The 16,654-nt window shown below is 34.7% G+C and overlaps 1 protein-coding gene across 3 annotated transcripts in view; it reads left to right on the top strand.

Annotated features, from left to right (window-relative positions):
* Positions 1–280: 280 nt before the first annotated feature.
* LOC134531533 (uncharacterized) overlaps positions 281–16,654 on the top strand; it is an 83,007-nt gene continuing 66,633 nt past the window's right edge. The window contains exons 1-3 of one of the 3 annotated variants that reach the window (XR_010075020.1): positions 281–304; positions 2,314–2,443; positions 5,626–7,060. Coding sequence is in view for 1 of the 3 variants with exons in the window: in XM_063367207.1 (XP_063223277.1) it covers positions 755–799; positions 2,314–2,443 (175 nt within the window). In the remaining 2 variants the exon portion in view is untranslated. The other 2 variants (XR_010075019.1, XM_063367207.1) reach the window with 2 other exon arrangements.

Below are 16,654 nucleotides of genomic sequence, written 5' to 3'. Positions count from 1 at the left end.
ACCTACTATACAATCAAAATCTATCAAAATAGCACCTCGCCAAGAACCACAAACAATCACATTCAACTGTTAGCAAATAAAACTTACTGACCATAGATAGTTATACATGTAGTAGACTGACAGCTAAGCATGTGCACAATCGTACACAACTCGCAGCAACTCTGTAAATTTTTTTTTTGGCTTAATAAACTAAAGAGAAATTTTAATGTGTACGATTGTACACAGTGGGTCTGAAAGGGTTTTAAGAAACACATAAAGGTTCTGCCATTCCCGATTACACCCGAACAATTCACCTTCGGCAAACGTCAGAGTTTTTTTTTTTTTTTTTGAAAATTCAACATTAAAACACGGGCATAGTTTATTATTATTATTATCCGTTATTCAATATGCTATTTTTAGTCGTATGTTTAATGAATTTCATTACGATACGTTTTCAGTGTTTGAAAGTAGTTAGGTTATGAAATTAAACAGAATGTATATGTCGTGTTTACGTTGAAAATTGGTGATAATTATTAGAAATAAATTAGGCATTGATAAACAATGGAGTAATGTACGTCTAGAGAAAAAGGATTGAGGATTTTAAGGCTAGTTGATATATTCGTTATTTATTATTTTTGTTGGGGTTTTACTTCATTCAGTTCAGAATATTTTAACCTCAGAGATGCAAGAGCTGAATTATTCAAGTAATTAGACTAATAAAATTTTGATTTTTTAAATTTTTTTTCAGTATGGCATTTTGTGTGACTAGACTATTATGATTTATGCTATTGATGACATCATCATGGCATCGTTTCATCGGGTATTATAGAGGTTTTATATATATATAGAAAATGATACCGTAGATATATATTTCCAACGGTATTGTATTCTTAAGCCTACTGAAGTATACTTAATCTTCACCTGTACTTCTATAGAACACAATACCAAGTATATGTTACTTTACGTACCATAATGTAATTTCCTCAAGAAATAAATAGGTAAATATGTAGTTGAACGGGATTTGCGAAAAAATAAATGTTAAAAATCCAAAAATTCCTTTATTAAATGCTCTTCAACATCCTCTTTTCATTAAAAGCAGCGGAGATAAGAAATTCCAAATACTTTAGGAGATATCGAATTTTTAAATTTTATCATAATACCAGTGCATTCATGTGGCTTGGTACATTGTTTCTTGTTTTTTTTTTTTTTTTAATAATGATGATCTCTCATGATTGTTCGTGATAGGCCAGAATTCATATGAACCAATACGTGATTATTTAGTTCATTTATTGTTTAAAACAGTGTTTAATTACCACCTCCAACTTAGGCGAGTTTTTAACGTTTCTCATTTTAAAGTCTTATTTGTTATTTGGTTTATATTGTTGTGCAAGTAATAAGTAACAAAAAAATTTTACATGAGTTGTTACTGTTCATCCTTCGTCCCGGTTTGTTAGGTCAGGTCAGTTACATTATAAATACTTTAAAACTAAAGAACCATTGACATTAATTCATATTATTTCTAATGTACGCTTAGTTTCAAAGTATTTATAATGTAACTGACCTGAGCTAATTGACCATTTTCATTAATTAGGCATTCACAAACACATGGCAATAAAAAAATTGTGGCGGCCGAATGATTACACAGGTCTTGTATAGCAAAATAAGAACGGCGATATCTCCTAAAGTATTTGGAATTTCTTATCTCCGCCGCTTTTAATGAAAAGAGGAAGTTGAAGAGCATATAATAAAGGTATTTCGGATTTTTAACATTTTTTTTCGCAAATACTGCTCTAAAACATTGTTGAAATTTAAAAATTCCATATCTCCTAAAGTATTTAGAATTTCTTACCTCCGCCGCTTTTAATGAAAAGAGGAAGGTAAAGGACATATTATAAAAGTATTTTTGGATTTTTAACTTTTTTTTTTCGCAAATCCCGCTCAACTACATATTTACCTTAGTGTGATATGCTTTTTCGGTATCGTAAAGTAGACTTAAATCCCCTATACTCTAGTCTATTTTACAATACATTTATCATTAGCAATCAAGTTATGCCTTCAGAGAATACAACTAAATGTTGTATCATAAACTATAACAGAGCAATATTTATTACAAGAGTCATGTCCTTAAAATCAAAGTTGCGGATTATGGATTTTCTTCTAAATTTACTTTGTATAGTTTCTTTATGACTTGTGCCTATTTAATTTTAAATTTGTTATTTTTAATATCTTATTGTTTTTGGTATTTTTAATTATATTAGTAATATAATATGTTTGGGACGTTGTTGCATGCATCGGCCACCGGGAGTGTTAGCGGGGAGGTTGGTGATGTCACAGCGGAAGACGCAGCTCGGGGAGTTGACCGCGATCGACAGCCGAAGGAAAGAGCTTGCAACAGCTGAGCGCGCACGCCCGGGATGGCAAGGCATTCAACCGGCCGCGGGCGGTGCCAGCCCGGGCTCCGCAGGTACGTCACAGACTGAGCAGTGAAATGCAAGGTAATCGCCGGCCCCTGAATAATTACCAGCAAGAATCGCGTTGGCTTTGCCCTTTAAGAAACTTTAGATTGAATGCTCAGAAGTTGTGTGACATGTTTTGAATAGACATCATTTTTTTTCTTTTGGTGGTTAAGATATTTAAATATGGCGAGGAAGAAACTGTACTAATGAACAGTGAGATAAACTGATTGGGGCATAAATATTTTTAGATAGTTTGTTCTCTGTATAAAAAAAACTGGGTAGCGAAACTGTAATCATTTTATTGGTATTTGTTAATTTAAATATTTTCCATATCTTATGTATAAAATTCTCGTGTCACAGTGTTAGTTACCATACTCCTCCGAAACTGCTTGACCGATTTTTATTAAATTTTGTATGCATATTCAGTAGGTCTGAGAATCGGCTACTATCTATTTTTCATACCCCTAAGTGATAAGGGTTGTCCACCCCTAACAATTTTTTTTTAAATTTTTGGACAAAATTTTTATTTTTTTTTATAATGTGGCATTAATAAATACATACAACCCTAAATTTTCACCTTCTATCACCAACCCCTAATTTTTAATAGAATTTTATATTTTTAAACCCCGGTCGATAGCTGATCAATTAACACTTGATCAACCTTCGCCGCCTACAGCGAGCTCATTACCTGGATTAAAACATAGACCACATATTAATATGAAATTCCATCCCTAACGGAGTGAAATGTGATAATTTCATTTTATAATAGAAAAAATCATAGGTCATAGACATACAAATAGTGAGTGAATGTCATTTCTCTATGTCTGCCACACAATCATACACATAGTAAGGTCTGGCACATTCATATTTTTCTCCTTGGTGAGACCAGCCCGCTTAGTGGAGCTCGCAGCGGCTAGCAAAATAAAGGCGCTAATAACAGTTGTGTCCATAACTTTGTCAATAGATAGAGTTGCCTTGAATTTTAAACGCACCAACGTTAGATGCGTTTTTTAATGTCTTTAATTTTAGTTTGTTTGTGCCGTATCTATACCATTCATCCGATTTCTAATGAAATTTTGGTGAGTTGTTATGCGCATGCCCGTGAATGTTTCTGAGACGGTATAACTATTTTGCAATAGTTGGAGCACAAATTGTTTAAAAAAAATGTGTTTATTTCATATTATATAGTGGCACTTTGTCTGTTTTTGTTGTATAAGTGCGCACGCATGACACAATTTATTTCAATATAAAAGAGAGACAGAGATAGAGTGATATATATACAGAGTGAGAATTAGAGAGACAGAGATAAGTTGAGATAGAGCACGGTATAGAGAATGAAATGGGTTAGATGAAGAGGTATATAGATGTATAAGGCTAAATATAGATTTATATAGAGAATAGCTAGTGGGAGTTATATATGTAGATATAAAGATATAAATAGAGATAGAGCGATACATATATATATATATATATATTTAGATGTAGATAGAGATAAATATATATTTAGAGAGATGGATAGATAATTTGTATATGTGTAAATACTTCAAACATATTACAAAAAAAACTGAATGAGGCCTTGCAATGCATGCCGAGCATTAGCTATATAATGGAATCTTTTCAATATTAGTAATCTCTTATTTTTAAGCTTTTTCCTATAGTGCTTTATAGAGCATAGACTACATACAGATCACCAATTTTTAGATATATACTGGTAAATAACTATACATTGGCAGAACAACGTTGGTCGGGATCTGAAAGTGATCTAAATTATTTTGCACATTTGACATTCAAATTAATAAGACTAACTACATCTGATTACGAAAAAGTTCCTCTTCACCCTGTGTTCAGCCCGGGCAACGCCGGGTACTGCAGCTAGTGTGTATGTGCGTGTGTGTGTCTATATATTTATACATACGGAAAATGTGTTGGAGAACTATGTCTATTCATTTGGTTATTTTTTCATAAATATGGTAATTTCAGTCTTTTGTTTTCTTTGTATGCTTACCTGAAGTCCCTATCTGAGGTTAATTTCAGTTAGTATTTATTGTTTTTGAATATTTTGAGTATTGTTTATTTTCATTCGGCACTCGGTAAGTGGGCAAAGTTTTGGCCTGGGTGCCGGAATACAGATGGCGTGAGTAACGTAATTTGGAGTAGTATTTCGGACAGTTCTGAAGCCCGCGAAAGTGTGTCGGGAATGAGGCTGCACCAGTGATGTTACCAATGGTACAGGTTCACAGCATGGAGATAGGTGTACCTTCTTGTCTATTGGCACTTCTATGTACCTGAAAAAACATAAGAGCTATAACTATTTTATTACTGTTTGTAATTATTTAATAGTTTTTTTCTAATGAATTTGTGTGCTGCATTTTGCCATTGCATTTTCAGTAAAGTGCCAAACACTTTTTTTTTGATGCATAATAATTTTTTTTTGCATAACTCAATGTTTAACAAAATTTCTTTGGAAAAGGTATGAATAAATACAGGAAAATGTTGTTTAAATAAGGTATCAAAAGTATGAACAATATCAAAGTGTGTGTATACATACGAGGGCAGTCCGCTAAGTACTTAGCCTCACCGCCCGATGACGCCACTATCGCAAAAGTAATTTACTATCTTGTAGTACATCCTCTTATATGGCTACTGTTAAAATTTAAGCTGAATTGGACCTTTAGTCTTGTTTTGACCGCGTGTGAAAATGGGTGTGTCTGCAGATTTTAGAAAAATAAAAAAGAGTAATATTGGTTGTTTAGGCTACAAACTGCTGCCCCATCCGCCCTATTCTCCAGATTTGGCCCTGTGTAACTTCTTTTTGTTTCCAAACTTGAAAAAGTCACTCGCCAGGCAGAAATTTTAGTCGAATGGGGAGGTTATCCCCACCACGGAGGCCTACTTTGCAGACTTCCCGAAAACGTATTTTTCAGATGGGTCAAGTGTATCGAGCTAAAAGGAGACTATGTTGAGAAATAAGTCGCCAATTTTCCAACACTTTTGTTTTCCTTTTGTAAGCTAAGTACTTATCGGACCACCCTCGTAAACCATATGGTATATATTGTTGATCATTTGGTGTGCATAATGTTGCCATAAATATCACTTTTTATGTGTACAGTTTCTGTTAATCATCTTGCCTGCCTCCATTGTGCCATTCACTACATAATCTGTACTTGTAAATTACTTCTGTTTGTTGCAGGTATTTGAAAATGTTACATCATCAGGTTAAACATTAAACTCCTTGGACATCCCTTGAAAAAGAAAAATTCATTTCATTAATCCTCATTATAACTGTTCTTTTGCCATTGCACTTAGAATATTCTTTTTGTGCCATTTAATTGATTATAATTGAAGTTTAAATAAAAATGGCTTTTTGGAAAAACAAGTTTGATTTTACAAGGTATGTCAGTAGCATCTGGAATGCTACCAATGAAAAAGAATTTGTCAAAGAAGTTTAAGTGTTTAATGTAACTGAATTATACACAAATTTCGAAGGTTGATAAACAAATAAAATATTTCAAATTCACCTTTTTAAATTTATTCTTCTTTTGATGCAAAACACATGTCCTTTACAATTAGAATTCTCCCAAAAACGTTCATTAAATTGACCAATCACAGAAAAGCACTGCAAATACCTATTTTTGGCTCCTCACAGTGAGGCTAATTCTGTCCAAAAATACATTGAAAAATATTTTCTTAGTCTTTTCAGATAGGCTGGCCGAAATCATACGATAACTTTACCGTCTGGCGTGAGAAACAACTGCTGCAGTGTTTCCCACCATAAGAAAACATAAAGAAAATGCCGGAGTGCCTCTACAAACACCAAAAAGGAATAAAATATTGGCGCCAATCCATCACACATCTGTCTGCTGTGTCTTTTTTACACCAACCGGAGCACCATGTTTTAGAAAAACTGTTAGAGCATTATATAAATAAAAATGTAAAATACAAATATAAAAACAATATTCAAAATGAATAAATACTTAAAGGACATTTACACAAAATATTAGGCAAATAAGCAATGTGACAGCTAGTAAAAACACAGTATGTTAATACACCATATAACACAGAAATACAAGGTAATGTACCATAAAGCACCAAAGAAACAAAATAATGAAATGATTTTGAATATTTATTCAAATCTCAATCCATACTACAAAAAAGTACGTACTAAATATATAGATTTTTTTTTAATATTGCAAGTATTATTAGTAACTAATTATTACATAATGAAATTGGGACATTTTTCAAATGTACATTAACTTCCTGATTTATTTGTATTGTTCCCAATAGTTTGATGTGCTTATTACGAATTATTATATTGTAAAAGGGCATCATGTATCAGACAAAATGACACTGTTTTAGTGAAGTTAGTGTCATTGAACAAGTGTCGTATAAATTGAAAATAATGCTATCTTTATGAATAAACAATAGTTCATAAAAAATTAAAAACAATGACACTAAAATATCATGTTTTAAAAATAAACTTGGCGTAAATTTAAACCATGGAATTTGGTCTCAAATATTGCAAATAGGTATACATTAGTTAACATAGACCTAAGAGTTATTCCATAGCTGTTTATTACCCCCCTTATGTACCTTGAACAGAAAAAAGACATCCTATTCAGACTAAACTAGTTATAGTACACAGAACCTATTGGAAAACTATAATCAATGATAAAGTCAGATAAGTTTTGTTTTTGTATATATATATATATATATATATATATAAATATATATATATATATATATATATTTTCTTATGGTGGGAAACACTGCAGCAGTTGTTTCTCACGCCAGACGGTAAAGTTATCGTATGATTTCGGCCAGCCTATCTGAAAAGACTAAGAAAATATTTTTCAATGTGTGTGTGTGTGTGTGTGTGTGTGTGTGTGTGTGTGTGTGTGCGCGTGTGTGTGTGTGTGTGTGTGTGTGTGTGTGTGTGTGTGTGTGTGTGTGTGTGTGTGTGTGTGTGTGTGTGTGTGTGTGTGTGTGTGTGTGTGTGTGTGTGTGTGTGTGTGTGTGTGTGTGTGTGTGTGTGTGTGTGTGTGTGTGGGTGTGTGGGTGTGTGGGGTGTGTGGGTGTGTGGGTGTGTGGGTGTGTGGGTGTGTGGGTGTGTGGGTGTGTGGGTGTGTGGGTGTGTGGGTGTGTGGGTGTGTGGGTGTGTGGGTGTGTGGGTGTGTGGGTGTGTGGGTGTGTGGGTGTGTGGGTGTGTGGGTGTGTGGGTGTGTGGGTGTGTGGGTGTGTGGGTGTGTGGGTGTGTGGGTGTGTGGGTGTGTGGGTGTGTGGGTGTGTGGGTGTGTGGGTGTGTGGGTGTGTGGGTGTGTGGGTGTGTGGGTGTGTGGGTGTGTGCGTGTGTGCGTGTGTGCGTGTGTGCGTGTGTGCGTGTGTGCGTGTGTGCGTGTGTGCGTGTGTGCGTGTGTGCGTGTGTGCGTGTGTGCGTGTGTGCGTGTGTGCGTGTGTGCGTGTGTGCGTGTGTGCGTGTGTGCGTGTGTGCGTGTGTGCGTGTGTGCGTGTGTGCGTGTGTGCGTGTGTGCGTGTGTGCGTGTGTGCGTGTGTGCGTGTGTGCGTGTGTGCGTGAGTGCGTGAGTGCGTGAGTGCGTGCGTGCGTGTGTGTGTGTGTGGACTTAGGGTATCATCCGAGGACTTGCGCATGATATTTCAGCGTGGATCCGAGGACCTTTGGCAATCCGAGGACCTCCCCCAGGTCCTCGGATTAAAAGACCTCGGATTCACGCTGTTCTGTCAACCTAGTGTGTGAAAACATGATTTTTAAATTTTTTTTTGAGGTCCTCGGATAGACCGTAGAGAATCAAGTATGTAGTGCGTGTGTGTTACCACCACGTCGCGCTAGTATCGTTGTCACTTACACTCCTTTACACACTGTGTGTATCCCATGTTTCTCAACGCTCCAAACGAGGACATTTCGCTCGAGTTTACACACATCTAATACACATCTCCGTAATGTCTAACGCTGGTTGCGAGGACGTGGTGGACGTCTCTCATTTCACACATTACGAAGCCACAGACGCATGATCCGAGGACCTTAACTGGGTGCCATTTCAGGCGTATACATGTAAGCTGTGCTACATGAACAATTAATTCTTTATTACGCGTTACTTTACAGCCTTTATCTTACATTCAATTCATAAACTTCTTAGTAGGAATATGTATTATTAGAAATATGTATTTTTAATTTTATTTGGAAGTCATAATTACCCTAAGCCTTCGAACATGAAGATTAAAACATAAAAATAATATTTTTAAAAAACCAAACGGACCTAAAAAAACACAACAAAATACTATAGGTACTAGAAATCGAAAAATTATTAATTACAATTATAATATTTTATTAAAATTATAGGTAATATGTTTGGATACGAATTTTCACATTGTAATTGTATAAACAATAAAATTGTATAAACTATACAATAAATTTCGATGTGACAGTTCTTGTCCAAACATAATTATTACCTATAATTTTTAAAAATATTATAATTGGTAGGTGCTACCTACTAATCGGTTTAAAGTCGGTGCCAAACCATATATATATATATACCCATGTGAAATGCGGACCTATAACTTCAAACACACAAAGGCATTTACACCGTAATCAGAAGACCTTGCATTTTCTGGTGTTAAACGAAGGACTTGTAAGTATAGTGTGTTAGATGATATAAACGTACCCATATGAAAAAAGGACCTATGGCTTCAAACACACGTTGGTATTTAAACTGCAATCAGAAGACCTTGCATATTCTGGTGTTAAACGAGGACTTGTAGGCACAGTGTGTTAATATGATATAAATATACCCATATGAAGTGCGGACCTATGGCTTCAAACACACGTTGGCATTTACACTGCAATCGGAGGACCTTGCATATTCTGGTGTTAAACGAGGACTTGGAGGCACAGTGTGTTAATATTATATAAATATACCCATATGAAGTGCGGACCTATAGCTTCACACACACGTTGGTATTTACACTGCTATCAGAGGGCCTTGCATTTTCTGGTGGTAAACGAGGACTTGTACGTTGTACGAACAGTGATTTTATATGTTATACATATGTATATATATATATGTACCTATATATACACCCAAATGGTGTGTGGACGTTTTAAGCTTGTTCAATTTTGCCTACTGGATGCGGTTAAACATAAAAGTTGCAACCATTTGAATACAAGATCTGAAATTTGCGTTTTCCTGGAATGTATAAAACGCTGTTTTACAAACGAATTTTGCCTTCTTAGTTGTTATTTCAGATTCGTGTAGTGCAGTCCATACACGAATATTTTCGGACATTCACTGCAACCGTCTATACACGTTTACTTTATCGGCGATGTCAGTAAGTAAAAAGTCAGGGGCATCAAATAAAGTCTTTTTTTATGCTTCTGAACGCTTTGACTTAACCAATGTTTTTTAATACTTCTGGCAATTTGCTTCCTCACCCCCTCCTCCATCATACTGCTCATCCCTAGATAATAAATAAAAATAATTTACGTAACCTACGTTGTTTCATTAAACAAATATATTTTTTGGGAAAAAATTTATTATTGAACAACATATTTCTTAAGATTAATTTACCGCCCCGAAAATATTTTACTGCGTGTTTCATTGCGTTCATGGGAATTTGATTATAAATATGTATTTTTACGAGAAAACGTACAACACTACTTGCAATAGTTTTATAATGATGACAAATTATAATTTTTATGAAACTTGCAAATGATATTTCAGTGAATATTGTTGCTATCGTTTCTCACAGTGAAGTTCAAACGCAGACTGTTTTATCACGGCTCGGGAACACCGTAAGGATCACAAAGTATTCTTCCGCCTTAGCGTTGTGTCACATGTGGCCATACGTAGCGAAAACACAATATGGCCGCCTTTGAGATAATAAATGTATATGTAAGGATAAATAAACAGTTATTCAGATATTCTTGAGAAATTCTCACTTTCACGCCTTGGTAAAATAAACAGAATAACTTTGACCTAGTTTAATGTTAATGACATAGACAACGCTGTGTAGTTCTGCAAAATTACACCTATAGATACTTGTGTTTGCGTATCATAATATTAACTCAAATATATAACTAAGTAACTTCCATGAACGTTTGTACGACTTGAACTAAACACATTTTTGCCGGCCTCTTTACGTATTTTATAGCAAAAGACCATTCGGGAGATGGTTTGTGACGTACTTGACGTAAGTTAGATGAGATCAGTTTTTAAAACGTTCCCATTTTATGTTCCCGGCATCAAGTGGTGAAGTGATTGATATCAACAATTGTATTAACTTTGGTTTTAACAGAACAGCACGTGTATTAAAGTAGCTTATTTATTTTGAGATATGTAGTATTTAATCACATAAAGTAACTCTTTAAAGGAGATAATAATTAATGGCTTTATGGTTATTTCAACTGTCAATAATGACACCGCATGGATAACAACATCACTGCTTTCAGCCTGTGGCCGGGTCCAGAAAACATGGATGCCAATCCTAAAATATAATGTTTAACAGCTCCCGCACTAGACGGCCAAGTTGCCGTGGCCAGTTCGCCGCGACCTGAGAGTGCGTGGCAACTACTGAGAGAGCACACACTTGTCCGCGGCGGCCAGGCTCAGGCGTGTCGCTACGACTTGAAGGTGGATGCAGACCATGTCATTTGTGTGGTTAGTCGCCTAGTGTGCGGGAGCTGTAAGGATGAATGACGAGAATATAAAAACAAATAACTTACCCGTGCGAATATAACATTTTATCTTGATCAGACATCGAATGGTAATATAATAATGGGGTAGTATGTAAATGCAAGTATTTATTAATGCAAAGTATTGAAAATATAGTACCAACAGATTTTGGCCGTATCGAATATTTATTTTTACACTTCTTACAGTTAAAATCTTCTTCAATAACAATGTTAGAAGTTATAATGTGATAATCGTTTACTTTTTGGCTGTATGTGCCTGATACAAACATAAATAGGCCTACCTTTGAATATAAGAACTCGTGAAAAAACCATGTGGTAAAGAGGTTCTGGGAAATATAAACCTGCCCTTTAAAGCGTCTGACCTTGTGTTTTATTAATGGTCATTGTTATGCCTACTTTTCTTGGGAATTATTTCCTCATCATTTGGAAATACATTCATCATTTGGAAATACAAAGTTGTATAATAAATTGTGAGTATAATGCGGAATCTATGAGCAAAGTTGCTGTGTAAATGCAAATCATACATTTTGATGAAGTACAATGGGAGATTTAGCGTAACGGCAAAGAAACACCTATGAGAAATAATATATAGCCTAACAGCAGACAGAATATCAGTGTTATTGGGGTTTAGATAAATATAAAGTAGCATTGCAAACTCTATATAAATAAGTAATGAAAAAATTAAATAAGTTATGTTACAAATTAAGTTATAAAAGTATGTGGAACTTACTTCGGTTAATTTGCTTCAACAGCTGTCATGCATGTAAGATTATTTATATAGCTACGGCAATCTCAAAAATGGCGTAGACTTGTGACCAAAATAAGGCTTTTATAAACATGTTTTTATAATAATTTAATTCAAAACATTAATTTTTGTAAATTGTCTATTTACATTATTAAATCATTAATTTTGAAGTTGTAAGGAAGATATGGGGAACTGACCAAAAACATCTTTGAGAAACTATCTATATATCTATCTATCTATCTATCTATCTATCTATCGTATCTATCTACCTATCTATCTATATATATAATCTGGCCGACTAGATCTTTTCATTATGGAGACCTGAATTTCCTGAAATAATGGAGTGTATTGTTATTTTTAGTCGAATTTTTTTAAAATAAAATAATGGCTTGTGAAACCCTAGAAAAAAAATACAATCTATGAAATAAACATAACTGTAAAATTATTGGAATCATAAAAGAAAAAGCAATATAATTACTAAACATTTTAACAAAATAATAATTTTAAATTATTTTCACATTAATTTAAAAATTGAAAACGAAAATAGTTATGAATTTCTTTCTTTTATTTGGTTATTGTAGAGGTTTAACTTAACTGATTTTTATAACTTTACAATCAATTTTTTCTTTCCATGTAATTTTATTTTAAAGCCCATTTTTTATGAAGAAAGTTAAAAATTTTAAAACTAAATATTGTCTTTTTTTACTTTCTCTGTACTTCAGGTCACCATAATGAAAATATTTAGACGACATAACAAATCCCGTTGTATTCTTTGAGGTCGCTCAAATTCTATTTTTGTATTTATATTTTCGTCAGTAATGCACGTTGCTACTTTTCCTATCCTCTTAAGAAGATTTCGAAGTCGCATGGTTGAATCATTCGAATCCAGACCGGCTGCCGGACAGGTATCCATATGCAAAATAAATCTTCGCACCGTTATCACCATTGTGATTAAAAAAAACTGAGAGTTTCAAGAGCTTTGTAGAGGAATGGCGTAAATATTTACTTTATATTTAAAAATGAAGAATTTCAAAATAGTATAGGTTCCAGACTAGTCATTTAATCAACTTAACAGTCAAAACACAGAATAAACACAGCAAGCACATTTCTAATGGAGACATAGAGGGCCAGAGGCTCCAGCACGCGTCTGGGCGCAATCTCAGCAGGAGGAGAGGAGGCGTAGGCAGGCTGCGTTGCTAACTCCTTCCTGGAAGGTAACCAACCCATTCGCAAGGTCATCCTCTCACGTCTTCTTCTCAAGCGTTGCGCGCGTGGTGCAAAACTAAGACTTTCCGAATAACATGCATGTTTGAGAAATGTGTTTCACTTACACATTTAAATTTTCTGCTGTAGTTCTTAGGAATGTATTTTAAAATTATTATTTACCTCTCTTTAAATTAATTTATAAATAATAGTTGTTTAGAAAAAAATTATAATTTATAAAATCATAATGGAATATTGTCTATAAATTACTTATTTGTTATTATAATCGCTCTTGTTTATAGCCTGCAAATGGACACGAAATATACCAATCGTAAAGAATGTAATAAACTTATCTACTTAAAAGCCATTAAAAAATTTAAACCAATAAACATATTTGTTGTTGAAATTTATGTTTTTAACTTCTCACTAGAGAATGTTGTGGTATACGGACGTGTTAATACGGTTAATACGGACGTGTTAATACGGTTAACTGTTGGAAACAAAACTTGCATAACCTTTTGGTTTCTAACACTAGCCCCTAAAAAATGATGTAATAATGAATAGTATTTATTACACTCACGCTATAAGTAATTGGACTAAAACGTGTACTAGAAAATAAGTATGTTACTGAAATAAATACAGTGCATTTAAATAACTTGGCAACTATTTTGATCTGTTAAGTGCTGTTGACATATTCACCCCCGCTTATCATAAAATTATTTACTTTAAGAGTAATATTTAAAAACGTGCTTTTAATTATTCACATTTTTATAGTTAAACTGTTAAAAAAGCAGATTCTAACTAAAATAGGTACACACAATGTACATTTTGTTACTTAACCACAGTGATTTTAATTAGGAAGGCCGGTATTTCTGCTCATTTCCACTTCGCATAAACGAAGGAAACGAGTAATTTAACCGACTGTTCCCTATAGATTTGATCATTTACAAAGATAAGTAAAATCATATACAGGGCCAAGGAAAATTTTGGAAGTAAAAAATAAAATTTTCAAAGAGAAGATAAATCAAGGATTATGATTGTGAAACGAAAGAAAATATTTATTACATGTGTTGATATTATCTATAATAGGTAATATTTTCCTAAGCCATATTAATTATTTTTATTATTTATTTGTAATTTATGACTTTGTTATAATATTCTTCTTTATCTGTAGGAAGCCGAGATACCATGGAGAAAATCTCATTTAGTAACCAACCTATGTAAGTGTTTTATTTTTTAGAGACTATTGCTGGTGTATTCAAGGAAATTTTGCTTCATTGACAAAATTACGTCTATTAATAGAGAGAGGATTTAAGTTCATGGATATCTGTGCCGTTAGTGCAATGAAGAAGAACTGATGCTATCCAGTATGAGTAAGAATTCAAACAACAAACTTCGGCTGAAGGTTTATCACGAAAATATAACCCAAAAATATACAACTGATGGTTATTAGTGCTTTCCAAGTATTATATACGCCTTTAAGTTGGAGATGAACAAATCGTTTATTGCAAATTATTGGACAAGTATTAAGGATAAATGCGTTTATTGTCTGCATAAAGTTTAATTTCAAAAATTCTGCAGTCATAACAAAACTCGTCGCTGTCAACAGGACGTATTCATAAAGGTATCTTCATAACTAAATGCTGGTCTCTTATTACAGATGGCAGGTTAATTTATGTTACAAATTTCTGTAGAGATTTTTGTCATTTTTAATTTAGAGTAGAATCCCGGCGAACTCTCAGAAAAACTAATCTAATTCCTCCGACTAAGCACCTGGGGATTGGTCATTAAATGTAAAGATCAAGGCTTGCTGCGTCCTACAGCGCAAATCAAGTGCACAGCCGAAGAGTTCGTGGTGCTTCTGCCGCGTGCCGTATCTAATTGCTGTTGGTTCGGCCGGTCGCACAGTCGGGAGCGTTGTAAAACCACGGCTAGACTATGTGTGCCTATCTTGCTACTGGGTAGGAAGCTGGTGACAGCTTACAAACCTCTCCACTCCCCTCCCCCAACCAACACAATAAACTTATATTACAGAAAAACAACAAGACCCGTCTTAACTCCACAACCTGTGACCTTGAAGCCAAGCCGAGCCCGGCCTGCGTATGTTGATGACTTCATTTTTACGACATTTCTCTACTATAAGGGCTATTTCTGTAGATTTTATCTTTAGAACTCTTTTGCATTTGTAGTTCTGCTACAACAAAATGAGTGTAGACAGTTGCGAAACTGCTAATAGTTAACATTTACGCAACATTTTACGCCCGTTATATTACACTTTATAAATATCAGTTGGACATATCTGTGACAGAACAACACACGCAAAAGAAATATAATATTCAATTAGCAGTACTACCTATTGACCAATACTTATTGAGAGAAAATGAAAAATGCTACGGGGGGGGGGGGGGGGGGAAGAATTAATATAGCGTGTAAGCCTGAGCCTGGCGATAGTGGGCTTTGAATCACTTGTGTGACTTGTGTGCCGACTCGGTGCTGTGAGGAGTGAAGTCTCTCTTGGGGGATCGGCTCGAGCATCGCAAGCCAGAACATCACCAGTGACTTGTGCAATCTGTGGTGTGTTCACCATGGAATGCAGTTGTTTTGATCCGCGGGAGGAAAAGCAGGGTGGGGATGAGAGCGACAGATTTTTTTTTTCTGGAAGTCCCTTGTGAAAGCCGCGTAGTGCTTGCTGTATGTAATAAATAGTGACAAAATTGTTATTATTTGTTTAAAATATATTTTCCTCAAGGGGTGATAAAACACGAGAGAGCCCCAAGTAAACCCACCGAGCGTCGGCTACATTCACCACATTTGTTAGTTAGGAAAATTACTAATTTTAATCCAGTCCGTGCTTCATCAAACCAAATTTTTTTATACTTAAACCTGTGAAATGAAATTCAAGTACACGGGTTAGACGAATGTTAACTTTAATTTTATACTAGGACTATAATGTACACGGACGCAAATTAATAATTTTGCTGTTGGTCTGTAATACATTGTGAGTGGGAAGCGCAAACACATTTTTGACCCCGTTGAAGGAAAGCCCTAGATCCGTCCTGGGCATGGGTTGGATTCCTCGTCAATAGAGTGAGGTTTTGTATTATGCCTCTGTTTAAATAGGTTGGGATGAATTATAGCTATTAATTTGTAAGGGATTGTGTGTAATCTTTGAAGCACAAAAATCAAACTTTCTTTTTATATTTTTTTACATAAATTTCACGACATTAAACACTAAGAGTGTGAAACGCGCAAGTCATTCGCATAGGTTTTTGTGCATGTACTCAATTTTAATCGCATTCGCCAGTCAGTGTTTTGTATAGAGCACATTTTACCAGCTAACCATAATTCGCAAATTTACTCACGCCATGTCTGACAGCAGGCGACAAATCACATTTTCCTTTCCACGTTTGGTTCCCCTCCAGGCTGTTACAGTGTCACGTGAAAACGCTCTTATCTTTGTGTAATATATGTGAAAGTTTGCAAGTCATCTAAAAAGTCTTTGAAATAAAAAATATAATATAAGTTACATTTTAAGAACTTTTAACTATTTAAAAATTTTAGCGACTC

Source organism: Bacillus rossius, chromosome 5 (genome assembly GCF_032445375.1).
Source record: "Bacillus rossius redtenbacheri isolate Brsri chromosome 5, Brsri_v3, whole genome shotgun sequence".
Classification (NCBI taxonomy): domain Eukaryota; kingdom Metazoa; phylum Arthropoda; class Insecta; order Phasmatodea; family Bacillidae; genus Bacillus; species Bacillus rossius.
Note: the sequence above shows the minus strand (reverse complement) of the source record. Positions and strands in the feature narration are given on the sequence as shown.